General features: G+C 41.7%; 1 protein-coding gene across 1 annotated transcript in view; it reads left to right on the plus strand.

Moving 5' to 3' along the window:
* The window catches only part of MSRA (methionine sulfoxide reductase A), a 308,215-nt gene that overhangs the window by 129,669 nt on the left and 150,896 nt on the right, over positions 1-27,650 (plus strand). The window contains exon 3 of the mRNA XM_076332575.1: positions 23,768-23,887. Coding sequence (XP_076188690.1) covers positions 23,768-23,887 — 120 coding nt within the window. The remainder of the gene's footprint in view (positions 1-23,767; positions 23,888-27,650) is intronic.

Here is a 27,650-nt window from a genome sequence, read left to right on the forward strand (position 1 = left end):
TGTCCTGCGTTCACAAGGTGGTGTAAAAATGGACACTGAACTTTCTGCAGTTCTGGAATGAGAAAATGTGAAGACATTGCATAACAAAAAGGGATTGCCCAAAGGGAGGCTGCTCCGTCCCTAAACCAAATCACAGTCCTATTCTTACCTTCGCAGTATGTTTATTAAAGACATATATCCTTATTTCCCATTTTCTTTTTTTATCTTCTAGATACTGACTTTTGGCCAGTGTCTTTTTGGTGCCTCTTCCAGAGAACTGAAACACAACCCAGTTCCCTGCCTCTGCTGTCTGGTCCTGGTTCATCCTTATCGCCACCAGTGCCTGAACATCCTCTTCCTTGTAATCTTGCCTGAAGTATGGTGCTCTGGTTTGCTGGTCAAAACTTCAGGGGCTATGTCAGCTCTAAGCAATTGCCAGGGAACGTTCCCTGTTTAGGATTTATAAGTCTACCCAGGGAAGCCCTGAACTGAAAATTTTCCCCTAAGACTATTGTAAAATAAGGTGGTAAGCACAGACATAAACATAATTCCTGGACCTTTTAAAAATAAAAATCTTAATATTCAATTTCTGTTGTGCTATAGCATATCATAGGCATTATGCATTAAATACTGGTGATCTCATTTGATAGCATTGTGAATCAACTTTGTGGTAGTGTAAATGGCAGAGCACTATGCAAGACAGACCCAGATAAATGCAAAATGCTACAGTCTGCTTGGTCTTTGCCAAGGCCCCCAACATAAAAAGGACAGGGACCTGTTGGAGCAAGTCCAGAGGAGGGCCACGAAGATGATCAGAGGGCTGGAGCACCTCTCCTATAAAGGCAGGCTGAGAGAGTTGGGGTTGTTCAGCCTGGAGAAGAGAAGGCTCCGGGGAGACCTAATTGAGGCCTTTCAATATATAAGGGGACTTACTAGAAAGACGGAGAAAGACTTTTTCCAAGGTCTGTGGTGACAGGACAAGGAGTAACCATTTTAAACTGAAAGAGGGTAGATTTAGATTAGCTATAAGGAAGAAATTGTTTACGCTGAGGGTGGTGAGACACTGGCACAGGTTGCCCAGAGAGGTGGTGGATGCCCCATCCCTGGAAACATTCCAGGTCAGGCTGGACGGGGCTCTGAGCAACCTGCTCTAGTTGCAGATGTCCCTGCCCACGGCAGGGGGGTTGGACTAGATGGCCTTTAAGGTCCCTTCCAGCCCAAGCCATTCTATGATTCTATAATTCTATGATTCTATGATATGACATTTCCTGACATTTATAAACACTAATAAGGGACAATAAAATATCCCTAATGCAAAGTGAAAGCTGTCCTTGATCAGCACAACCCTTCATAACATTCTTCTATTTCAAAGGATCCACATCTCTTTTTCTTTTTGCTTCTGAAAACAAAAGTAATGTGGCCTTCAAACACAATATCTGTCCTTCTCCATCAGGGACTTGTTTATGTTAATTTAGCTTTCTTGAGGTAATGAAGAATTTAGCTTTGTGTGGATTTCCACTTAGAGTGTGTATTGCACATTAGTGAAGATCTGGAGGTTTTTAAAAGTAAATCAGATTGCAGCTTTTCCATCAACATCATTCCCCTTAAAACAGCCATTTAATTATGTTTTGGGGACTTTCCCACTGAAATGAGTAGAAGAGACATAGTTAATTTTCATGGGTTTTGGGATGAGGCTCAGTGATCTCCAACCGCAGGAATTGTGTCTAAGATACATTTTATTTTCTATGCAAAAAGCCAGCAAGAGCACCTAGATTACTTTAGCAATGCAAAAGCCTTGCGGAGAAGTAATTTCTTGCCAACGATAAATAGGGATGTATCAGTGACTAGGATGAACATATGCTTGGCATCATTCTGAGTTGGTTTAAGTTTGAAATAGAAGTAAATTATCCTATTAATGACTAGAGGCTGCCCTCATCAGATTTATGCTGCTTTGCAGGAGATAGATGTGCGTGTGTGTGTGTGTGTGTGTGTTTATGTGCTGGGGTATACGATATACCCCCCCCCCCCCATTTACCATCAGCATTTATCCTTTGATTCCTGTTAATAAAGCACAGAGCATGGTGACAAAGCATAAAACACACAGAACCGTGATGATTTATTCTATTCAGCCATGAAAAATGTGAGGCTAATTGTCAGTAGTTACAACAGCAGAGAAAAAATATATAAGGAGGTTTTTGGAGTGATAAAATCATGTTGTTTTGATCATTTTAGACATACTGTGACATTCACAAAGTATTGTCAGTGCATCTTGCAGATCCTAATGGATTTATCTTTACAACACTGCTGTCACAGACTGACAATATTAGAACTGGGGATGTGAGACCGAGCAAATAGGGTCCTATATTAAAAAATATGGATTACTTATTATTGGGTTATTCAGTTTGGGATAATTTAGAGTGATTTTCCTGATTTTCAGGAGTTTTTCTCACCTGATGAAGTTATTGGTGATCTCAAAAAATGTATCATTAGATATCTTGCTTAAAATTGAAGATACAAAAATCTTCAGCTACATTTAAAATACTTGCTCAGAAATGCTCCTGAAGCTTGGGGGAGTCAACTGGAACCTTTATATTGATCTCATTGGTGCTTTCAGCTCACTGGGCTGGAATTAATCTCAATAGATTTTAGGTATGTAACCTAAAGTGGTCTTCAAGGATTTCTCCCTAGTCAGAGAAAACACATTTGGAGGTCAGTTCGTAAGCCATCTCAGAAAGGAATAAATCACCCTCTGTAGGTGCCTTGTTCTGTCAAACACTATCTAAACAACTAGCTTAGACTAGGGGGAATTAATTAATTTGCATAAATGTGTTGCAAATGATTTATGCCGTTTGAGGTGTCCTAGGGCATTTGAGTCGTCCACAGGGGGCTGGCAGGGATGATAGAGGTCTCACAGGAGATCCATACTCTTCTGAACTAGGAGGTGAAAGCCAGATAGGTTTATCTAGGACATCCCAAATGGTATGAGATACCTATGTTTAGGGATTCAGTGTACATATGAAGACATCTAAACGTAACATGTATGTGAAATTGTCCTTGATCTCCAGCTTCCAAGGACACAGGTCTACCTTTTGTCGTATGTGCCCCTCTTACGCCAGTCCTGTGCAGAATTGCTGCAAAAGGCATCTCAGATGACACCAGATGCCTTTCTTTATGCATCGGTGCTGAACCCTGGATCCCCACTGACCGTCACGGGGGCTCGGACACCTTTCGTCACATGTGAACACCTATTTGTAGAGATCTAAATGTAGTTGTTCAAGCCTGCATGCTGAAGCACACCCTAGAGGTCCCTATTTCAAGTGCCTGAGGTTAGCTGAGACGAATTGCTTCTAGAGTATTTCTCACAGAATCCCTTACGTCCCAGTATATGGCAGGTACACTATTTACCCCGGTGTTTAGGGGATTGCCCACATTATTAGATCATTTTCAGTGGCAATCTATGCTGGCTAGTACAGGCTCTCTGCTTTTTCTGGGAGACACACACACAAGTCTTTTGTCTTTAGAAGGGAGTGAAAACTCCACCTTTTAAGAGGGCCGGACAGCATTTTGCTCCAGATTTTTCTTCTAGAATACCACCTGGCTTTGCTCTCTGTGCAGGGGACACTTTAGAAATGAAGGAAAAAATACCCCTCAACATCTACAAGAAAGAAATAATATGATCAGTTTTTCAAATGAGATACGAACTAATCACAAAAAAAAATCTGATTTGAGTTGAACTGTAATTGTGAAACAGCCGTAGTTATTTGTTTGTGAGCCAGGGAAAACAGCATGCAATATGTCAGGCTTTGAGATAAAATTTATTGGTGTGTCATTGGCTTAAATCCAACATTATGCTCATAAATAATATAATCCTAGCGTGACACATTTCTGCTTGAACCTTGACTGAAAATTATTGAGAGTCATGTTATGAATTATGTAGTAGCAGTCACGCATTCAAGTCGAAAGGATATAACTTGAGTGGAATGCTGAAATGTATTTGTAATTAGGTACACTATCTAAAGACGCATCGTTGCAGAAAGGGCAAGGTGTCTTTCTGTGTATCCAAAGGTATAACATGGAGCCTCGCTGCAGGCTCGGGCTAATGGTCATCCAGCTTTTATTGACTCATTCTTCTGGGATGGAAAGTCTGATGCGGTTGAATGTTGTTGTCATCTGTATCACTCTCTTGTATGCTATTAGCACCGTCTTTTGTCTCTTAATTTATACTAGCTCAATACGACCCAAGGCTCCAGACAAACCTTGACAACAATATACAGTCCAACTGCACAGCAGGATGGGAGTAACTCAGTGTTATTCAGTGGAATGTACCTGACAAGCCAAGAGAGAACAAACGTAGGGGTTTAAGCATTAAAATGCTTATACTCAGACTCATCAAGTGCGATGGTGTTTATCCCTGTGGCGGATAAAGAGATTATCAATTGCTTTGCTTTCTGGAGACCAATAAACCCAAGATCATTTTACTGTGCTGCTACATTAAAGATCTGGGCATGTTTTTTAGGTGTAGAAGGACTTTTGGTAGCTAACACGGTCCCTCTTCAAATCATTGTGTAGTGTGCTGCTTGGCCGTAGTGGTTATTTCGAGTCTACTACAGAAATTCACACCTGGGTTCTTCTCTCTTCTGGGTCCTTACTGTCTGCGTACTACTTTGTTCCCGGGCTGTCTTCTGGAGAGAACCAATTGGTTCCCTTTGAGATGAAACCTGCCTGTGGTTCTGGGGATAGTTCATCCTGGGTACCACTCCTTCTAATCACGCTGTGAAGCGGAGTGAAATTTCACTCCCTCTGCTCTATACTATCCCCCAATATTCTCCTGGCAGGCCTTGTATCCTCAAACGTCCTGATGTGCTCTCGCGTCATGCCCCAATGCCTGCAGCCCCCACCCTTGGTCTTATGCTGTAGAAGCACCGCTCTTAACGGACTGACACCAGTTTGAAACAAAACCCTAAACTGAGACAATGTATGTGCACGCATACACACAACACTAGTTATGCCTTTGTGCTATAGGTGAAATGTGTTTTGCATGGTAAATGGAAGAACAAGGTTGTTGGCCATGTTTCCCATCTCAGAGCTTTAGCTTTTCTTAAATTTCCTAGATCTCATGCCACGGTACATGCTGAAAACAGGGAACAGCAGTGTTGCATGAATAAATGAAGCCAGGCCATGAACCACCTGTGGTACAGATATATTCAGCCAACTGGAGTTGACTAGAGTGTGAGAATTTAGCATCTGTGAAGAATTCATGAATACTCCTGACTTCTACTTGTTCTAATAGTATACCTTCAGACAAAGATGACTGCATATAAGTGGAGACTTTTAATATGGGTTTCCTCTTGCTGGCCAATATCTTCTGTATCCTTTCTTTTTGCTTTCATCAACAGACTTTTCAATAGGTCACCAATTCCCTGATGCACGTGACAGGGCCAAAATTTACATTTTTATAAGGTATGTTTATACTTGAAATTTTTAAATCTTCAGTTAAAATATTGCCACTTACCTCATTTTAAAACTAATCTTGGTCCCCTCCAGTTGTTTGTTCCAGACTAAAATTATTTATGCTTTACGATGCTGTAGACCAAACCCAAGGGTAAATCAAAGATGTTTGTAACCTTGAGGCAGTTTTGTTGCTTTAACAGACTTATTGAACTCTATACAAATATTTTCCCAAGAATTCAAGGTACTGTGTGGAGCCAAAACGTTTTGGAGCATGTGCTGGCACTTACGGAAGTGCTATGTTGTTTGGAACCTGAGGCTATAAGAGTCTCTCAGATCTCAACCAGTTGTGTTCTCCCTGGCTGCAGCCTACTGTGCACCTAAGGCACTTTGCTGATGACTCCATCAGTCACATTTTGCCCCCAAACTCCCTTCTTATACACAGTTTTAGGAGGAGGGTAATATATGGGAAGTGATCGTGCCCCTGTACTCGGCCCTGGTGAGGCCGCACCTCGAATACTGTGTTCAGTTTTGGGCCCCTCACTACAAGAAGGACGTTGAGGTGCTGGAGCGTGTCCAGAGAAGGGCAACGAGGCTGGTGAGGGGTCTGGAGAACAAGTCTGATGAGGAGCGGCTGAGGGTTGTTTAGCCTGGAGAAAAGGAGGCTGAGGGGAGACCTCATCGCTCTCTACAACTCCCTGAAAGGAGGTTGTAGCGAGGTGGGGGTCGGTCTCTTCTCCCAAGGAACAAGCGATAGGACGAGAGGAAATGGCCTCAAGTTGCGGCAGGGGAGGTTTAGATTGGATGTGAGGAAAAATGTCTTTACTGAAAGAGTGGTTAAACATTGGACCAGGCTGCCCAGGGAAGTGGTGGAGTCCCCATCCCTGGAGGTATTTAAAAGACGTGTAGATGAGGCGCTTAGGGACATGGTTTAGTAGGCATGGTGGTGTTGGGTCGACGGTTGGACTCGATGACCTTAGAGGTCTTTTCCAACCTTAATGATTCTATAATTCTATGGATTTTATCTGATGCCTAAGTATGCAGTTCCTTTCCCTGTCAATGCCTGTTGTTGGGAAGCGGCATAGGAACAGAAAAGACAACAAAACAGAAATCATCATTATGCCGGTGTATAGACCTATGGGTTTTCCATGTGGTGAATACTGTATGGGTTTCTGCACCTCTCAGGTCAAAAGAGATCTAGCAGAACCGAAAAAGGTTCAGGGGGGCAAAAAGGATGATCAGAAGTACGGAGGATCTTCTATACAAGGACCAACAGGGTACACTAGGACTATTCAGTGTGAAAAAGTGTTAACCTAGTGGGGTATGAGAGGTCTACAGAATGATGATAGGCATGGGGAATGTAAAAGGGAATTGATTTTGCAGAATATCTCTCCTTATAAGAAGTAGGGGCCAGAAGAAAGGATGCAAGTAGGAGCCAGTTTCAAAATAAATCAGAAAAGATGGAATAAAATAAAAGACTGTTGGTCTCCTTGCCAAAGGATTTTCTGCATACAGAAGATTGAAATGGGGCCAGGAGAAATAGCTGGAAGAGAGATCCACTGAGAGTTATTCAAACCACAGCAGGCTCAGGAAATCCTGCAAAAGTCAGAGACTAGGACCATCGTACTGGCAAATACCGTGTGTATTTGTCCTTTTCTTATTCTTCCCCGAGTGCCTGCCATTGTCCACTATGAGATGGATCCCTATTATGACATATACTGTATGTCATAGGTCACATATATCATGTGTGTATATCACCTATCGTATCACATCGACTGCTTTTCTGTTATTAATTAATTAAAGCTCTGGGGAGTCACATAGCTAGAACCTGTGTGCTGATTTGAAAATACAGGAGTCATTGTTGAAAGTGGTGGTGCAAACCATGCAAATGCAAGCCACAGCTGTCGTTAGCTCCCTGTTGAGAAAGATTTGTAATGAGAAATAATAAATGAAAGATGCATGTGAATCTTTTTCTGCTGGACAATAAAGTTGGGCAAGTTTTGCGAACTCGATATGCGTTCTTGTAATCGCGCCGAACCTGCTTTGAAGTTGTATGTCAACCCCCCCCCCCCCAAAACCCCAAAGGAGGCAAAATGACTGATTGCACAGTGAATGCTGTAAAATAGGCAACAGCTCTCTCTGGACGCATGTCTAGCTTGGCATGGATATGAGAGCTGTCTATGCCTCTGTGCTTGGGAAGCAGGCGGGTTGAAGGCGTAGCATGGAGGGACTTCTTACTGCTTCCACCCTGGGGCAGCACACCTCTGTCTCTGTGACTGCGGTACGTGAGTTATCCAGGCCGGGTTGGATAGCTACAGTTATTCAAAATGCATTCATACAAGGATCTCTGACCACGGTTTGTATAAGCTAATTTATTATCCGCTTCAGCGTTCGCTCTGTTGCACCTCAGGCTTGTCTGTCATGCATCGCTTATGACTATTGCATGATTCTGAAATGCAGTAGTCATAAGTGATACATATTATTGCATTGCTTTTTTAAAAATTTTAATAATTGCTGATTCAAAACCTGTGAAGAAAAAGGAAAATTCTGCTGCGTACAAAAATAAGTGTATCTTTGCTCGTTCAAAGAGTTGCTGCACAACGGCCGCGTCCAACTTCATGGTAAAGATGGGAATTTCCACCTTAGATGGCTGCCGCGCAGCCGTCATGGTGCTTCTCTAACAAACGGCAGCGCGTATGTCTATAGCGTATTATGAGGCTCTCGCAAAAGCCAGCTTCAAGGTTAGAGAGGCTATTTATTTAAGCAAGAGCATGCTACTGCAGCCCTTAAAACAGCCAGGGGCTGTATGCCTCGTGATGCCCTCTAGCTTAATATTCTGCCAACCACAGCCAGAGAGCACGGGACGTTTAGAGGATGTCTAAGAAAACCACGGGGTTGGAGAGTGAGCAGGTCATGGCCTTTGCTGTGCGTAATGGCAATTCCTTTGCCAAGCCATCAATGCAGTGCAGACACTCTGCCTCAGCATTTATTATAGTTACTTTATTTTCAACAGTGATATACCATGTTTTTTGGGAATGAGTGCACATCAAGTACTGCATAAATGGTAAATGACTAACCACATATCTATTTGGCCTCTGTCTGTTCCTCTGGATATAAATTAGTTTTTCTATAACAATCTTCTCTGGCATTTTCTTGAGTAATTGTCTTTTTTGGGGGGTGGATAGGAAAGAGTTATTCTCTTTTGCAAGTGAGAATGTACCATAATTTTATTGGCTACTAACAGATGAGAAAATAACTCTTGGAAATTCTATATTTCCATTAAGGACAGCTGTGGTTCAAAATAGATTAATTTTAATGATCTTCTAGGTACACTTAGAAGGCATTTATTAGTTTGGGCTTTTATTGGAAAAGGGTTAAGGGTATGTTTCTGTGGAGCTGGGGAAAGGAGGACTAAAGGGCTGCTTGTTGAATTGGCTCGTTATTTGAATGTAATTATTTTTTGCTCCTGAGCAATTATAGATTGTAAGTTTAAATAATTGTCAGGGTGCCTACAGCTTTCTAATGTTGTTTAAAATCTAAGGTTATAAATAAGTAATATGAGATTACTTTTTCTGAATGTGTCTATGGCAGTTAATTTAACTTAGCAATAGTTATCAAGACAGGAAAGAAAAGGCAAGATTTCTATTCTTTGCAGTAAACAAACTTTGTAAACAAGTTATTATTTTCTGCAGCATAGCCCAAAAAGTGATTCTTTTTTTTCCTGGTAACAAAATGTTTGCGGTGCTTTGCTTTTATAATGAATATATATAGAATATATTTTCTTTTGCTTGTGTATATTTCAAGCTCCCTCAGGTTGCTGAGAGATTAGAGAGATTTTCACAAGACAAGGGTAAGGCTTCGCTATTATTGCAGAGATGAATTTGTATGAAAGATACAGTTTCAAGAGAATCAAATGGATTACACAGCCCTGATGACATCTCTTATTTTATGTGTACGTCAAGTTCTACTTGAGTAGCAGAGCACTGAAGTGTGTCAAATGACCGAGGATGATCTGAAATGAATCTCTGCGAAGTGTTGGAATGCTTAGAGCAAAGGAAGATCACAAAATGATTTGAAAGCCTCAAATCAATGACTGAACTAAAGATGTGATGCTTTGCAATGAAGCAAATAATCAGGTTGATGATAGGACCATGTAGCTCTGTCTCAATCTCTTTCACATATTATTGTACCAGAGGTGCTTTTTATCCCAAACAGACTTTTGAAAGGTAATATATTAAGAAACTACTCCCTTCTTCAAAGGAGATAAAAAAGTGGCCAGACTGAATTTATCTGTGCACAAGCTGGCATAATTTATTCTTTATTGACTGTGTCCTTGGACTTTCTGCTGTCTGAATTCAGACTAAGATTTGGTTCCAGTTTTGGACACTTCAGAGGTGTGCGAAGAGCTTCTGATGCTTTTATTCATACTCACCACATTTTCATTGATCCAGTAGTTTATTTTGTAAGAGAAATTAAAAAGACTAAATAGTTACAGGAGTCAGAATTTTGACATAAACCCTGAGATTTGTCTCTGTGTCCTTGGGACATTTCAGTCATCATCTTTGCGGCCAAGAAACATCAGGTCCCTACAGTACTTCTTAAGACTCCTCTTTAATCGATTAGACGTGAAAGACATGTAATTTTAATCCAAGTATTTTGCACTTAAGAACTGATTGTTCTTACTTTGTGAATAGCACTTCTTTTCTGCAGGTCATATCCATTTTTGGTGCGATATTGCTTTGTATGGGATTCAGTTGTTCATGGAAAATGATGCCTAATTGTTCCCAGCCATGAGCATTCACTCAGTTGCATTCCCAAATCCCCAAACATTAAAGAAAACGTGTTTATTGGTTTCCAATTCCTGAATTGTACAATTTGTGACAGTTCTCTTTCATGTGTATGGAATGTACCGATATGAATGGCCCTGTAAATAGAAAACTAAACTTTTGGGGAGGTTGCTGTTTTGTTCTGCATTTGTACCCGGAACGCAGCACAATGGAATTCAAATCTGTGACGAAGGCTTTTATGTGCTGTGGTTTTGAAAATAGCAATACCACTAATGATGGAAACAAGCCTCAGAGAGAAAATCTTTTACAAACTCTGCGTTCAGGCTTGAATTCCCGAAGCCCCCTTCTTATCTCGGTTTTGCCAGTTCTACACCTGTCTAAATATAATGGAATCAATTACTTACACAATGCCAGGTAAACAGAATTAGTTCCATTTCACGAATGAAACTTGATCAAAGAACAAAATACATTTTTATAAGATGGAAATCTTCAAGAGTAAGACATTGAACTGTTTTTTGGATGAATTCTTTATTTATTGTTAAACATTTTTGATTTCTCTTGTCCCATGCCTAATCTTGACTGGTTCTATCCTCAGCCTAACAAATATCAAGATCACCAGTTGGTATATCTGGCTCAATATGTTAAAGCAATCACAATGTTCTGATATATTTTCTGTATTTTTGGAAGCAGTTCTTTATTTTGTCTTATTTTCCACGTTACTGTGTTGCAGCTATACTCCACTGACAGGAGACGAATAAGATGAAAATTGCTATATTTTATCTAGACAAAGTTTTACTGAAGAATACAAACCTACCAAAATATGGGGAAGAAAATGTTAGAAAATACATAGCTTTATCAAGTGGTGTTTCTATAACCCAATAGTCATAGCATGAGAAAGAGATATTTTAAAGAAAGACCTGTTCATTGGGATCCTTTGGTATTTTTCCAAAAGGGATTCTTTGCTTTGCTTTGGGAGCACTCATACCTCAGTTGTGAGTACTGAAAGTAATAATTCATAAATTATGGTTCAGGTGAGGCTTAATTATTGTGTGCAAAATGCTTTGATGGTTTTGAATGAAAGGAGCTAATACATGTGAATTACTATTTAAGTATTTGCTTTCTAGAGGAGGCAGAAAACGTGGTTCCAGGCTTCCTCCTATGGTATGTTCCCACACTGGTGTCCTTGTGGGAGCTGGGAGGTAAAGCCCGTGAATTGTGTGTATATGTTTGGGCCTAATGAACCCTGCACATCTTCCAACTCCTTTTAACCTTTCTATCCTAATTAAGAAAATGTTGAGTGTGATTAATGCAGAACAAATAGAATCATAGAATCATTGAGGTTGGAAAAGACCTCTAAGGTCATCGAGTCCAACTGTCGACCCAACACCCCCATGCCCACTAAACCATGTCCCTAAGCGCCTCATCTACACGCCTTTTAAATACCTCCAGGGATGGGGACTCCACCACTTCCCTGGGCAGCCTGGTTCAATGTTTCACCACTCTTTCAGTAAAGACATTTTTCCTCACATCCAATCTAAACCTCCCCTGATGCAACTTGAGGCCGTTTCCTCTCGTCCTATCGCTTGTTCCTTGGGAGAAGAGACCAACACCCACCTCGCTACAACCTCCTTTCAGGGAGTTGTAGAGAGCGATGAGGTCTCCCCTCAGCCTCCTTTTCTCCAGGCTAAACAGTCCCAGTTCCCTCAGCCGCTCCTCATCAGACTTGTTCTCCAGACCCCTCACCAGCCTCGTTGCCCTTCTCTGGACACGCTCCAGCACCTCAATGTCCTTCTTGTAGTGAGGGGCCCAAAACTGAACACAGGGTTCGAGGTGCGGCCTCACCAGGGCCGAGTACAGGGGCACGATCACTTCCCTACTCCTGCTGGCCACACTATTTCTGATACAGGCCAGGATGCCATTGGCCTTCTTGGCCGCCTGGACACACTGCCGGCTCATGTTCAGCCGGCTGTCAAATAGATGCAGAACAGTGATTAGGAATAAAGCCTGTACCCCAAGACGGCAGAAGGAGGCAGAGCCGCAGAAGTGGCCAGCTTTCTTCACTCTTGCAAGATCTATTTCTTTTCCCATTCACTTCTAGGAGCAATTCACAGTGTTAGTCCCGATTATTTAGACCCAAGATGAACTTCAGAACGGTTCAGGTGCAGCTCACAGGTGGAGGTTATGTTGCACAGTCGTCCTCCCAACTCTGCCAGGTGGAGGCACGTCTCACCAGTACAGGGCCATTCTGGTGCCTCTTTCAAAGGTCAGAAAGTTTGGCCTCTGCTGCTTTTACATATTCCCTTTCCAGTGTGTGTGATGACAACCTTCCGGATCAGCATAAATGATTTTCTGAGTGGGCCATATCTTGTAGTTTCTGGGAATTAGAGGCAAGAAGTTTTCCAACAGAGGATTTTGATGATGGAATTTTCTTATTGTGTGGACTCACCAGAGAACAGTTTTGTTGACCCTCAGGATAAAATTGGTTTAAATATTCCTGCTTATCGGGTGGGGAAAGAATACTGAGGCAGCGAGTAAGGCCATCTTTGAAAGTATTTTAATACACTGACTTGTGTATATCCCTGCTCTCTGCTGGTTAAGATCAAAATTGCATTGAAATAGGACTATCTGAAACCTCTCCTACTATAACTGTGAAGTTTACAGCAACTGTGGTTTGTGCCTTATTAACATTCCTGATATTGGCTTCAGATTTATTTAAATCCTGTTGATTTTATATTATTTAAAACTTGTAACATGCATTTATGACGGACTGAATAAACACATTTTAAGAATAATTTTCTCTCTCTCTATTGCTTTTCCCAGTTTGAGTGCTGTTGTCTTATAGGGTTTTTCAAAAGTCATACTTATGACACGTTACGCATATTTTTTGGTGCTGAAAACATGGCAGTTTTTCTCTTGACAGTAAAATATTCCTTTTCTATTATGATAGTCTGCTTTTCCTCTTACAATAATTCTGATCTGTTGTGCAGATTTTATACAAACATACATACATACACAAACATGTGCCCACACGCACTTCGAATGTCAGCAGCTACCACACAGGCATAAATGAATTGCCTGGGCATTTGTTAATTTGAATGAACATGAGGTTTCTGCTTCTCCTATGGAAGAAGCAGCAAACCCAACAGTTTCTCTGGGAATTCATGCAGTGTGAACAGAACACATCTTGGCAAAAGGGTGAGCCAAGAAATTCCTCTTTAGTTGCTCTGTTAGGCAAACTGCATTTTAAATTTCTTGCCGAGGGCTTTGTTTGACTTGCCCCAGGCAAGCTGTTCAACATATTTATCAACCCTGTTGTAGCATTAGAGCCAACGCTTATCTAGGAAGATCATCCGCTTAATGCCATCTGTCATCAGGAGTTTTATTTCTTTCAGCTGAGCTTGTTCTCCATTTCAGGCTTTTTTTATATTCCTCCCAACCATTTCTTAGTTGATTGTTTTCCAGTGATCTCAAATATTCTGTGATTGCTCAAATATTCTGTGGTTGCTGCATGTCAAACCCCTAAAGACATCAATAATACAATGTTATTTTAAATCCTGATTGATAACACTAATCCTATATGCATCCAGATGGCTCACCAAAGCGCCCTACATATTGCAGTGTTATGTAAAAGATGATACTGCATTTCAGTCTGAATCTGGAATTCTTTCCAGATTCTCAACAAGAATTTGAAAAAATTCAGAACGAAGTCTCTGGGGTAATTCATGCTGTATTTTTATCTTGGTGCCTACGAGGACATGGCTTTGATCATTTTAGATTTTCAGGCCCTTATTATCTGTTGTGTAAGTGCATAGGCAGTGCGAAAGTGTTCAACAAAGGTGTATTCACTCACTTTACAGGTGGTTGTGAGATCCAGTTCTACTTTTGGATTTGTGTCCACAATCACAGTGAAGCCAAAGGGACTGGCATATTTCCCTGTAAGAGAACAAGCTTTAACTGTCTGGAAGTCTGGTGCTATTGAGTTACAGAAAGTCAAGAAACATTATTGTAACCAGGCGTACAACCACTGCGTATAGACTAGACGCAGGCTGGATGTTCTCCTGGGTTGCCAGGACGTCCTGATCTCCTGATTGTCCAAACTGGGAGATCCGCTGGGTCCCATCACAGCTTCCTTGTCGCCTGCTTACCCATCTTCTCTTTGGGGGAGGGAACACGATGGTGCCTACCAAGGTCTCATCCTGACCTTTCATGGCCAAGGTGCCCCCTTCAACCTGTGAAGTACTAAAAATTAACGGTCCCCACAGTTTCAGAGCACACGGCATAAATATCTCTTTGGCTCAGTACTTAGAAATATCAGTACTTGGACTGACTTCAATCAATCAGCTGTACCAACTGCTCTACACAATTTTTTAAAGAGAAAAATGCCAATCACACTCAGTTAGTGTTTGGCGGAAATGTACGAAATGAGCATTATTATATAGGTATATAACTTGCTGAGTTCAATTTATTCTTTCCAATTGGGGGAAAAAAAAATCATTTCAGTTCAAAGCAGCTGAGCATTTCTTTCTCCAGATTTTATAGAGGTAACTAAATAAATCGTATTCAAAACTTGGGCCAAGTCCTATACTGGCCAAGAGAAGCGGGGATACTGGCAGCTGTGTCTTCAGCTCCCGGAGAGATGCTGGCTAGAGCAAGAAGCACTGAGGTAGGCCGGTGGGATGTACTGTTGGCTGTCCTTTACTGCTTCAACGTATAGGAGCAGCCTGTGCCCCCAGCTACTTTTGGCTGGGTACTGTAGCATTTGAGCAGCTGGCAGAATCATTGCTTCCAGGGTTTCAGAACATAAGCTGGCACAAGAGCTGGTCTCCTCTGTCTAGTGTGCTCCTGAGCTTTGGATAGATCCTGTCCCGCTACTTACTCTGATCTGGGATTAGGGAAGAGGTTTCCAGGGCACATTGCTCTTTGTTTTCTCAGCGTACCAGCACGTTTTATTTTTCTGAGTATATATTTAAAACTGACATTTTCCTCTACTTAGTGGAATCATACATTCTAAAACGCTGTTAACAGAAGGAGGAGCAGGATCCATATCCTTTGCCGTTCGTCTTCTGCAGTGAAGCATTGCTATCAACCTGGCATTGAAACAGCTTCTTAATCTGCTGCATGGAAAAGAGCCTTGAAGTGTGGGTGTAGGGATTGCAGGCGGTGGGCCAGAAAAGACTTGGCATGCCAACGAAATAATGCATTCATTCTCCAGAATATGACAAAGAGAGTCTTCTGGATGTCCTGTTGGGCTGCTGGGAGGGCAGGGGAGAGAGAATGCTTGTAAATAAAGCTGGCAGGAACGAAAGGTCGTTGGGTAGTCAGGCAGAAGTCAGGTTGTGTATGCACCTGATGCCCAGCGGAGGAGGATATACCACAAAAGGTAAAGGACAAAGGAATTAAAAAGAACGCTCCACAAATGAAAATACTGTATACGTGTACATGTTTTAGAGAAAATATGAAAATTAGCCAGTATATAAAAATCATAGAATCATAGAATCATAGAATCATTGAGGTTGGAAAAGACCTCTAAGATCATCGAGTCCAACCGTCAACCCAACACCACCATGCCCACTAAACCATGTCCCTAAGCGCCTCATCTACATGTCTTTTAAATACCTCCAGGGATGGGGACTCCACCACTTCCCTGGGCAGCCTGGTCCAATGTTTCACCACTCTTTCAGTAAAGAAATTTTTCCTTACATCCAATCTAAACCTCCCCTGCCGCAACTTGAGGCCGTTTCCTCTCGTCCTATCGCTTGTTCCTTGGGAGAAAAGACCAACACCCACCTCGCTACAACCTCCTTTCAGGTGGTTGTAGAGAGCGATGAGGTCTCCCCTCAGCCTCCTTTTCTCCAGGCTAAACAGTCCCAGTTCCCTCAGCCGCTCCTCATCAAACTTGTTCTCCAGACCCCTCACCAGCCTCGTTGCCCTTCTCTGGACACGCTCCAGCACCTCGACGTCCTTCTTGTAGTGAGGGGCCCAAAACTGAACACAGGGTTCGAGGTGCGGCCTCACCAGTGCCGAGTACAGGGGCACGATCACTTCCCTACTCCTGCTGGCCACACTATTTCTGATACAGGCCAGGATGCCATTGGCCTTCTTGGCCGCCTGGGCACGCTGCCGGCTCATGTTCAGCCGGCTGTCGACCAACACCCCCAGGTCCTTCTCTGCCGGGCAGCTTTCCAGCCACTCTTCCCCAAGCCTGTAGCGCTGCATGGGGTTGTTGTGGCCGAAGTGCAGGACCCGGCACTTGTCCTTGTTGAACCTCATACAGTTGGCCTGGGCCCATCGATCCAGCCTGTCCAGGTCCCTCTGCAGAGCCTTCCTACCCTCGAGCAGATCAACACTCCCGCCCAGCTTGGTGTCATCTGCAAACTGACTGAGGGTGCACTCGATCCCCTCATCCAGATCATCAATAAAGATATTAAAGATACTACATATTAAAGATATATAAAGATATATTAAAGATATATAAAGATACTACACCTGCTGTGAGTTTCTCTAAATGGAAAGCTGAGAGTCCCTGAAGCGTCAGCCTCCTTTAGCAACTATTGAGCTCGGAACTTAATAGACTTTAATTGGTACAGAATGGGTGCATCTTGTGAGGGTTTAGTTTCGATCAGGAATGCCCTTCTGACGCAAATTTACTGCTTGTGCTGATTTACCTCATGGAATCATAAATAGGAATTTACATCAGGGAACTTGCATGGAAACTGAGTATTCTTCAAAGATGTGATAGGAACAGACGTTGGAGAATGAGATCAGAATGAAGGCGAGGAAAGGTTACCTTTGCAGGATCGTGCAGTTTCTTGTGTGAGTGGAGAACACGTCTTGAACGTTGCGTAATTTTCAAAAAAAGTTTTCTGATCTGGTTTTTGGTTCTGTGTGATGGCTATTGCATGTAGTACACAGAATAAAGAATCTAACAATATTACAACCTACTGTCATGGTTTAACCCCAACCGGCAACTAAGCATCACCCAGCCGCTCGCTCACACCCCCACAGCGGGATGGGGGGAAGAGAATTGGAAGGGTAAAGGTGAGAAAACTCGTGGGTTGAGATAAAGACAGTTTAATAGGGAAAGCAAAAGCCACGCACGCGAGCAAAGCAAAACCAGGAATTCATTCACTCCTTCCCATGGGCAGGCAGGTGCTCAGCCATCCCCAGGACAGCAGGGCTCCATCACGCGTAACGGTGACTTGGGAAGACAAACGCCATCACTCCAAACGTCCCCCCCTTCCTCCTTCTTCCCCCAGCTTTACCTGCTGAGCACGACGCCATATGGTGTGGAATGTCCCTTTGGTCAGTTGGGGTCAGCTGTCCCGGCTGTGTCCCCTCCCAGCTTCTTGTGCACCCCCAGCCTGCTCGCTGGTGGGGTGGGGTGAGGAGCAGAAAAGGCCTTGACTGTGTGTCAGCACTGCTCAGCAGTAATGAAAACATCCCTGTGTTATCAACGCTGTTTCCAGCACAAATCCAAACCACAGCCCCATACCAGCTACTGTGAAGAAAATTAACTCTATCCCAGCCAAACCCAGCACACCTACAAACAGTATTATGAGGATAGATAACTTTGTAATTAGTAATTTTGCTTAGGATTCATCTAGGCTATGCTGCAGCATAGACTTCTACAACTCAGCTAGTCATGCGAGACTCTTTTTATAGTTGTGGAAGAGAAATAGGCAACTTTCAGACACAAATCACTGTATTTTGGGGGATTTGATTCAACTACAGATTCAGAGACTTTCAGGTTTTCGTAATGTCTGCATATGGGGTATGGGCTTGTTCCTCTTGCCTTAAAATATGCAAACAGTTACATTTGAGATGTCCAGGAGCATTTTGCCTGGCCTCAGGATGCCTTTCAAGAAGGGCACGTGTCTCTCCTGAGTCCTGTGTCATTTATGTCAGCCTCGTGTAGATGTCTTGGATATCCTGAGGCATCTCAGATGACCCCGGCTGTCTCCGTTTAGGCAAATAAATTAATCCCTGAATGTATGAGCTCCTGTTGCCGTCAGTGGAGACCTAGTCAATACGGTTAACGTAATCTGTAAAGCTATTCATCTCACTGGAAGGTAGACACCTGGGGTTCAATTCTGCTCTGTGAATATTTCCAAATTATTACAGATTATCTTTAACAATGGGACGCTTATCTCTCTTATCAGGGTGACGCTTTGCTTTCATTATTTTAGAGAAATACTTCAGCTTATGCTAACTATATTTTACAAATATGCAAATGATCTGGGTTGCCTATGGAAACACATATTCCTTGGCTGAGCATAAGGCTGTGTACAAAAAGAGTTGTTCAGAAGATATGTATGTGTGTGGATATGTAAAGAGAATAGTTTGAGAAAATGAATGTGGATGCTAGAAAGGAATAGGGGTACTAGCATTTATTCCCAAATTGTATGATTAATATTATTTATAGGGATGAATGAACCTTTAAAGATTGCCATTTGAATCTGTTTGGTTTTGAAGTTCAAAAGCAAAAAAATCTTTAAATGCCTTTTGAAATTCCAATTAAGAGTCAGTCAAAACCCATCACTAAAAGAATAGTTTTTGTTTTACAAATTAGCAATTAAAAAGTGACAAATATCTTTAATGCTTAAACACTCTTCTGCAATACCCATTATGTTCAAATAATAATTTTTCTGGGAACGTGAGTATGTTCCCCAGTATTTTGGTTTTTTTTTCTTTCTCTTAGGAATGCCTCTGGAAGCTCTCTATCTAACTCTAAAGCTGCACTCACTTCCCCAGTACTGGGGATTATGCAAATTATTTCATGAGTAGTTTAAAATCGCAGTCATGTTTTCTAGTTTCAAATTATAATACGGGTGGCTTATTTTGCTTTTATGTCTCTTTTCCTACTGTTTTTTACTGTTTTTTCCCTCTGAGTTTTAGTTAATTGTTTAATTTCATTTAATTATTTTAATTATTTATTTCTTCAGTTTTCTTACCAGAGTAGGAATAATTAGGGAAAGTAAACTTTTTTGTACTACAAGAGCATGTGAACTCTTGAACTGAGATTATTTCCCTATTTTAGTAATCGTTGTTCATGTTAAACACGGCTTAAGGCAGCCAGTGCTCTGAAGAATAGGCATTCCATGAGCTGATATGTCTTAACTCTGGAATATTACGTGGGGTTTTATTGTTAATATTTCTCTCCTTGTGACAGTTTCTCTGTAGAACGTGGCACTACTTTAGCAGAATAACAAACATCAACCGCTGAATGTATTAATACTGTGGAAAGCAATTTAGTATTGTATTGTTATAAATTATGTCCCTTTACTAGCAGGTTGTTTTATTATGACAAAGGTTTCAATTTTATCTGTTCTCGTGGATGTGAGGATTTATTGTTTGCGCAAGGTGCCAGCGCACTTGAGAAATGATGAGAATAGTTCACCAAGAGAATAAAATGTCTGTCTCTCAGAGGAAGGCGGGCAGAATGAATTCAGACGTAGACTGGTTACAGCGAAGAAAAAGTGAAGGAAACCATGATGAGGGTGTAGGTCCCTAGGTCAAATCAACAGGTCAGAGAGGGCTATCAATGAGAGAATCCTCAATAATAGTTATTGATCAAGGAGAGTCAGTGACCACTGCCCTGATGATCAGTAATTTCAGGCAGTGCAGTTGGGGGTTTATTGAGCATTAAAATTCTTTAAATAAATAGGAAAAGAACGAGCATTTCTACTTTGTATTTGAAGTTGGGCCTATATCTGAACTCAAACCTTAATTTGGGTTGTGTCCTTAATTTTGGGTTACTCCTTTGCGCTCAGGTGCGGGCCTAGGAATATATTGTGGGGAAAATTTTGGGTCTGTACTATTCCTTGGCGTAGATGAAACAGCTCATTCACCACATCTCAGCATGCTTGTCCAACCAATGCTGGTTTGATAAATTGGCTACAGAGTCCTTCCTGCAAGGGCCTCGGCATCACCTGCTGCAAAAGCAGCTGGGATTTTAGGCAGCTGTAGCTCAAACTTCCCTTGTAATATTAAGGATGCACAGCACTGAGGTATTAGCTTTGGGCTGAAGTTTATTTTCAGTGCTTCGGATACAGGTACAGACTTAGGTTCTCGCAAACAACCCACGAAACAAATTAAAAGCGCCCTTGGAAGCAGTCGATTATAGCCTAAGCCTGCCCACTTCTATGTGAGTTCCGATGCCCTCTTCTGCTCTCCGCCTAAATCCAGCCACCAGAGAACTACTGAAAGGTGCCTGTTTTTTCAGGACAACGTGTTTGGGTGAACACTGTCATGGGAAGTAGAGAAGAACCTAATGAATTCTGAGATGACCAAGTTTGGACAGTCCTAAAAAAAAAAGCAGAATAGCAGGGCAGCGTGTGTAGTTAAATATCTAAATTTAAGATAGATGAGATTTAAAGGGATCTGCCTCCGTCCTCTTTTGGGGTTGCATATCTAAATACAAAATTTTCTTTTGTTGGCAGAGTAAATTATGATTATCAGAAGGAACAAAGTCTGTTAGAGCAGACTGCATGGCCATGGAAAAGCTGTGCTCCTAACTTTTCACTATCTCACAATGGAATGGAAATACCTTTTTTTGGAACCCCTGATAGACTTGATATACAACAGGCCTTTCACATAATTAAACAATTGTCCCAGTCAAGATTTCTAAATCTCTTCTGTGTTGACTTTAGCAAAATCAGATGCACTTTTCAAATAGATTCTTCATCACAGTCTAATTCTGTAATGCTTCCAAAATGTCCTCATGGATAAAGCGGTATGAAGACGTAGTCAAGATTTAACTACATCTCTAAGGCTGGCATGAGGAGTAAAGAACTGCAGACAGGAACGATGAAGCTCAAGGGTTTTATTTTAACAGAAATTTGCCCTCCTACCCCAAGCGTATGCTTGTGTTTGCTTCTGAACTGTGTTACCATACGCCTGTTCAGTGTAAAAAAGTCAAGAATTTGCATACCCTCCATGTTAAAGTATTGTTAACGAGTATTGCCTACATGCTTCGCATCGCTCCAATGTACTGCGACAAGAATTTTGGCAGGATGCCTGTGGTATTTTTACAAGGCACTTGCAGACATACCTGTGTTCACATGCAGTTTTACCTGTGCATATGAGAAACATGGATAAAAATATACTTCTAAAGCAATTCTTTGGTTAAAGACTCAAAGGCTGTGTCTAAACTATGTGTTCAAAGGCTGTCTTCACAATGGACCAAGAAGCACGTCCCAGCTCACTGCTCTAGGCTGCCTCTCAGCTGTGACCCGACTGTTGGGATGAGACACGGGCATGCACTGTCCCCCTTACACGGGCTCTGACTTCTGTGGGAAGGAAACCTGAGCGTCAGGGATTGCTGATGTTCTCTAGTTACGCTCTTGATTTGGACAATGGCGGGACCACAGTTGCCATTTGTACTGTGCAACACAGGCAGAGTGATGTGTAAAAACTGTCTCACCCTATATCAATTGACTAGACCTAGGGGCATAGTTACTGGAGAACTTCTCGGACTGAATTGAGATAAAATAGTGACATCGGGTACAGAAATACACTCTAGTTTAAATCACCATTAGATAGGTGATGTGTGAGTGCCTGAAAAATTTCTCAGATAAGAATTCTTGGTTGTTCTTTCTGCAAAACTGGGAGGGAATTTCAAGAGAGGTCCTACAGCAGTTTGCCACCAGCCTAATTTAGCTGAGAAAGCCAACTCTAATAGCCATAGCTATCTCTGTAGTCAAGGGAGAATGACTGTAATTTGATCAGCAATTTATAACTTCTGTGGGCTGAATTTTCCTCAGGAGATGCCTGCCTCTTTCCATGGTCTCCAGGAGCAGGCTAGGCTCCTAATTCATGTGGCTTGCTTGAGCATCTGACTTAGAAGGAGAAATCTGGGTCATTACTTCGGTAATTTTTGGTGCATTACAACTTTAATTTGAAGTTAATCTCCGAAGTTTCAAAGAAAGAATATGCCTTTGTGAGCCATCAGAGTTGATAGAAGGGACTGCTTTGTTCTTCTAGTTGTACTTTGAAGGAACATTTCTGTAATTTTTTAACCCATCGTATCTGCAGTGTTATCACTAGAAAACCCACCATGGATCATTGATTTCTAAGAGTATTTAATATTTAGCTTATTTTTTACTGCCTTTTATTTCAAATGTTTTAGTAAGGGAATAATAAAAGGAAGTATGTTATCACTGAAAGAGAAAATACATCGCCCAGAATCAGGGATAAGCTAAACAATACTTGTTGCAGTTTAACCTCAGTCGGCAACTGAGCACCACGCAGCCGCTCACTCACTCCCCCCCCGCCCCCGGTGGGATGGGGGAGAGAATTGGAAGAGCACAAGTGAGAAAACTCGTGGGTTGAGATAAAAACAGTTTAATAGTTGAAATAAAATAATAATAACAATAATAATAAGAATGTACTACTTCTACTACTACACAAAGCAAGTGATGCACAGTGCAATTGCTCACCACCCGCCGACCGATGCCCAGCCAGTCCCTGAGCAGCGGCCCCCCCGGCCAGCTTTCCCCCAGTTTCTGTACTGAGCATGACGTCCCATGGTATGGAATGTCCCTCTGGCCAGTTGGGGTCAGCTGTCCCGGCTGTGCCCCCTCCCGGCTTCTTGTGCACCTCCAGCCTGCTCAGTCGGTAGAGCATGGGGAGCTGAAAAGTCCTTGACTAGTGTAAGCACTGCTCAGCAACAACTACAACATCAGTGCGTTATCAACTTTGTTCTCATCCTAAATCCAAAACACAGCACTGTACCAGCCACTAGGAAGGAAATTAACTCTATCCCTGCCGAAACCAGGACAATACTAGAGTGTACATGACATGTTTCAGCTTTAGAGAGTCCTCCAAATTGTAGCTAACGTCTCTTAACTAGTTCAGCCATCAGAGAATTGTGTATGTTAGTCCTGTTTGTTCCTTCCCCCTGGCTTTCATACCGTGTGCTTGATTCCTATTACCAGGAGAGTTTTGCTAATTCACTCCTGTTGACGGTCTGATGTCCTTTGATAATTGGCCATGGGGGTGAATGACTACCAAAATTTTGTCTGAACATCAAATACCTGCGTGCATAAATTGTTAAAAACTAAAGCATTTTTCCTCCTGTATAGCATATAATTTAATCCATTATTACTGCCCCCTTTAAAGACTGCATATGCCTGAAAGCAGAAAATTAAATAACTGTTTGCCATTAATACAAATTTTTGTGTTTTGACAGCTTGCTAATCAACTAAAGTAAAAATGGTGCTGTACAAATAGCGCAATTGCCATTTAAGTAACTTTTTTTTTTTTTAATGTGCATGAGAATTCTCCTTTTTTGGGCCTTTGAACCCTTATAGGATTTGTCCTCTGTGATATGTTAATATTCAGAAGCATAAGTAAAGCTTTATTCAAGTTGTGCCCTGATGCAGAATGGATTTCTCAGTATAGTTACTCTATGCATAATCTTGGGAAACATTTGACCATCACGTGCTGGCTATAGATGTTCCTTCCACTATGGACTGTGTCAATTAATGTGCGAATGAGTGATTTAGTAATGAGCAGATTTTGACATAACTATATGTACTTCATGCAATATTCAGGTATGGGCTGTTTCTGGGGAGCCGAGAGGAAGTTTTGGAGACAGAAGGGAGTCTACTCCACTCAAGTGGGTTACGCAGGAGGGTATACTCCAAATCCTACCTACAAAGAGGTCTGTTCAGGTAAGTCTTTCTCTTTGGTTTTTAAGGATTGTGAGTAGAATCCTGTCAGATTATGAGTGACAATGAGGAGTAAAATGAGTGACTGCAGCGACCAAAGAGTTTTGGTATTTAGTCAGCCCTGGCAGTGGCCTTGCATCCTAAACTGTAATGAAATCTATGGTATGCCCATCCCATTGTTACCTCCTACTAATTAATGAGTTAACGTATGTACAAATACTCTGAGGAAAAAGAAAAAATAATTTCTTCAGGAAATGAGTTCTGTTTCAAATTATGCAAATGTGTTCCTTAGAAAAAGCATGAGTTTTGATTTTACTTTTGTCTGTATCTGAGTACGAACAAAAATCAGAAAGCTCACATTCTTTCTTTTCTTTCCATATAACCAAGAGGTTGTATGGAGAATTCTAAATTTCTCATTTGCGTTATTATTAATAATTTGTTAAATTTTTATGCAGTTCCATGCACAGCACCCTATCGTTTCCATGCCAAACCCTTGCATTTATTTTTCATTCCGCTCTCATACTAATCCTTCTACAGTACTAATAACCCAATACAGTTTCTTTCTGTGATCTAAAACATAGAACCACTGGCAGCCAACTGACTAATGTTGCTGTTAAAGCAAATTCTTGCTTTCCTGTACTCGCTGGTGGAGAACAGCTTGGAGGTTTTCTTTTGGTTTATTTTCTTGTTAACACTTTTTATGCCAAATGCTGAAGTTGATATACTGTTCTCACTGACAATCTGTCAGATAGGCTTGATAGAAAGAGTGTAAAAAGTTCGGTGGCACAAACAAATAATGGACACTTTAGCGGCTGTGGAGAAGTGCTGCAAGGCACCCGAAAAAGCAGAAACTTTCTGGAAATCGCAAAAAATGTGAAAAGAGATGTTTTAAGGTGGTATTTTATAGACAATACTGAACTAATAAGAAATTGCCTTATAAATGCTGAAGAAAACATCTAGATTAGGGAGGATTTCCAGTGGGAACGTATAGCAGTAGGCATGCTCCTGAGTGCAAATGTTTAGCGTATAGAAACTTAAAAATACCTAGAACAAAAAAAAGGCCACCAGGCCTTTAGCATTAAGTGATGCAGAGATACCCAGAACTCCTGCAAAATGCAGCAATGAGAAGCTTCATCTCTGGAAGGATCAGGGATGCCTGTCTTATTTATCCAAATGATCCATTACTTCCTAATACTTCTGCACTCTTGTATTTTGTACTTTCATCATTTGCCTGCACTATCTGGAATTTTTATAAGCATATATGGTCCAAGACCTATCTGGTAATTATTGTCCACTCTGTTTAATGGCCTGGGTATTAAATAATTAGATTATTTATATAGAATAGGGATGCGCAGCACAACTTCTCTTTCCCAAGGCACTCATGGTTCCAGTACACCGAGGGTAGTTACGATGGACTGTTGAGTGTGTCTTCAAAGATCCTGAGCGCTGGCCGTTGGCCAAGGGGAGATGTGAACACGGGACAAGATGGTGCAGCCAGGGAAGTAGAAAAAAGGTACCATCTCTTTGTAATGCTGTGCAGTGTAGGCTGGTTTTATATTTCAGAATAGCTCCATAGTATTGTGAGCTTTGCGTTTGACTGAGATGCTTTGAAAGCTTTTTGTAGCTACTTTATGTGTGGTGTTTTATCAATACTGAACAAAAATAGAAACGGTAATTAAATAGTAAGAATCCTGGAATAAAGAAACGGGAAAAATCTTTGAAGTCTGTTTTCTGATAGTTTTTTTACTTAGATTTGTAGCGCAAAAACACAGCTGAGGTTATTTTTCTAGTGCTTGTTTTTATACACATTTGCATTATGGATGTTTATATGCCTCCAGATGCTGGACACTGGAGGATTTTTTGCTTAGAGATATCCAGAAGCATAAGCACATATTTCATAGGCTTGTCTGTGTGAACATAAATGGGATGTGTATGTGCTACACATTTTTGTTCCTAGTTGTGCAGCTGAGCTGAATTGGAGAATTTACTGATTTCTGCATGCTATTTTTTTTTTTTTTCTATTTAGCTTCCTCTAACCCCATTTTATTCTGATTTTTTTTTTTTGGCAGATTTTTTTTCATCTTTGAGCATAGTTTTTGGAAGTCTCTTTAAAGAGAGCTCGTATAAGCTCCCCTAAGATATTGCCATCTGGCTGCTTCTAGTTTCATTGGGAAGAACAGTTCTTATGAAAAAGTAGACTTCAGTTATGCACTGTGTGAGCGCCACTTTCTTATTCATCTGTTCTGGCAAGATCATATCTATGGTAAACATTTAACAGTCATGTCCTCTAAATCCAGCTCTGGAAAGGACATCAGGGCCACCTAAACAGTATCCACCTGGCAAGTCTTTGAGCTTTGCTTTCAGCCCATGCAGTCCTGAGAATCTGTGCAGGAAAGTTATTTTAGTCCAACACCTTCCTGGCACTCTGCTCTGAAGAAAAAAAAAAGCAACAATTCTTTGGATGAAACATTTAGCACTTCTTCTAAAAGCACATTGTCAGCTAGACTTCAGGCAAAATGGTGCGGGTCGACTCTTTTCCTCATGCTAAGGTCACTCAAAACATATCAACCAATGGTGTTTTTTTTTGATTCAGTTGCCTAAATGTAGGATTTTGTGCCATTTGAGATGTCTGAGAATATCCCATGTGCCACGAGTAACATCTGACAGTTTTCCATGGATGCCCCAGCTGCCCTTGGACATCTCAAAAGTAACTGGATGCCTATATGTGAACAACTAATTCAAATCTAAGGTATCTATATGTTCATTCACTATCCATACTTCTACCTGGAGCTAAGGACATGGGCCATGCGCTGTTGATTTATGTGCATATGTGCTGCCTACACGTTGTGGAGGCAGGGGAGTGTGTGCCTGCTGAGGCGTAAGATTTTCCAATCTCTTGTTCTTGGATGTTCTTGGATGCATGCGCAGTTTTGATCATGTATCTATTTGATCCATGCATGTTATATGTCTTAGAATCATAAAATCATAGAATGGTTTAGGCTGGAATGGACCTTTAAAGATCATCTAGTTCCAAACCCCCCTGCTGTGGGCAAGGTCATCTTTCACCAGATCAAGTTGTTCAAAGCCCCATCCAACCCGACCTTGAACACTTCCAATGATGGGACATCCACAACTCCTCTGGACAACCTGTTCCAGTGTCTCACCACCCTCATTGTAAAAAATTTCTTCCTTATATCTAATCTAAATCTATACTCTTTCAGTTTAAAATGGTTACTCCTTGTCCTGTCACTACAGACCTTGGTAAAACGTTTTTCTCCATCTTTCTAGTAAGTTAAGTCCCTTTATATATTGAAAGGCCTCAGTAAGGTCTCCCCGGAGCCTTCTCTTCTCCAGGCTGAACAACCCCAACTCTCTCAGCCTTTCTTCATAGGAGAGGTGTTCCAGCCCTCTGACCATTTTCGTGGCCCTCCTCTTGACCTGCTCTAACAAGATCGTGTCTTTCTTGTACTGGGGACCCCAGAGCTGGACGCAGTGCTGCAGGAGGGGTCTCACAAGAGTGAAGTGGCGGAGGGAATCACCCCCCCTCAACTTGCTGGCCACACTTCTTTTTATGCAGCCCAGGATACTATTGGCTATCTATCTGGACTGCAAGCATACATTGCTCGCTCATATCTAATTTTTCATCTACCAATATCCTCAAGTCCTTCTCGGCAGGGCTGCTCTCAATCCATTTATCCCCCAGTCTGTACTGATACTGGTGATTGCCCCAACCCAGGTGCAGGACCTTGCACTTGGCCTTGGTGAA

This window comes from Aptenodytes patagonicus, chromosome 3, assembly GCF_965638725.1.
Source record: "Aptenodytes patagonicus chromosome 3, bAptPat1.pri.cur, whole genome shotgun sequence".
NCBI classification, from domain to species: Eukaryota; Metazoa; Chordata; class Aves; order Sphenisciformes; family Spheniscidae; genus Aptenodytes; species Aptenodytes patagonicus.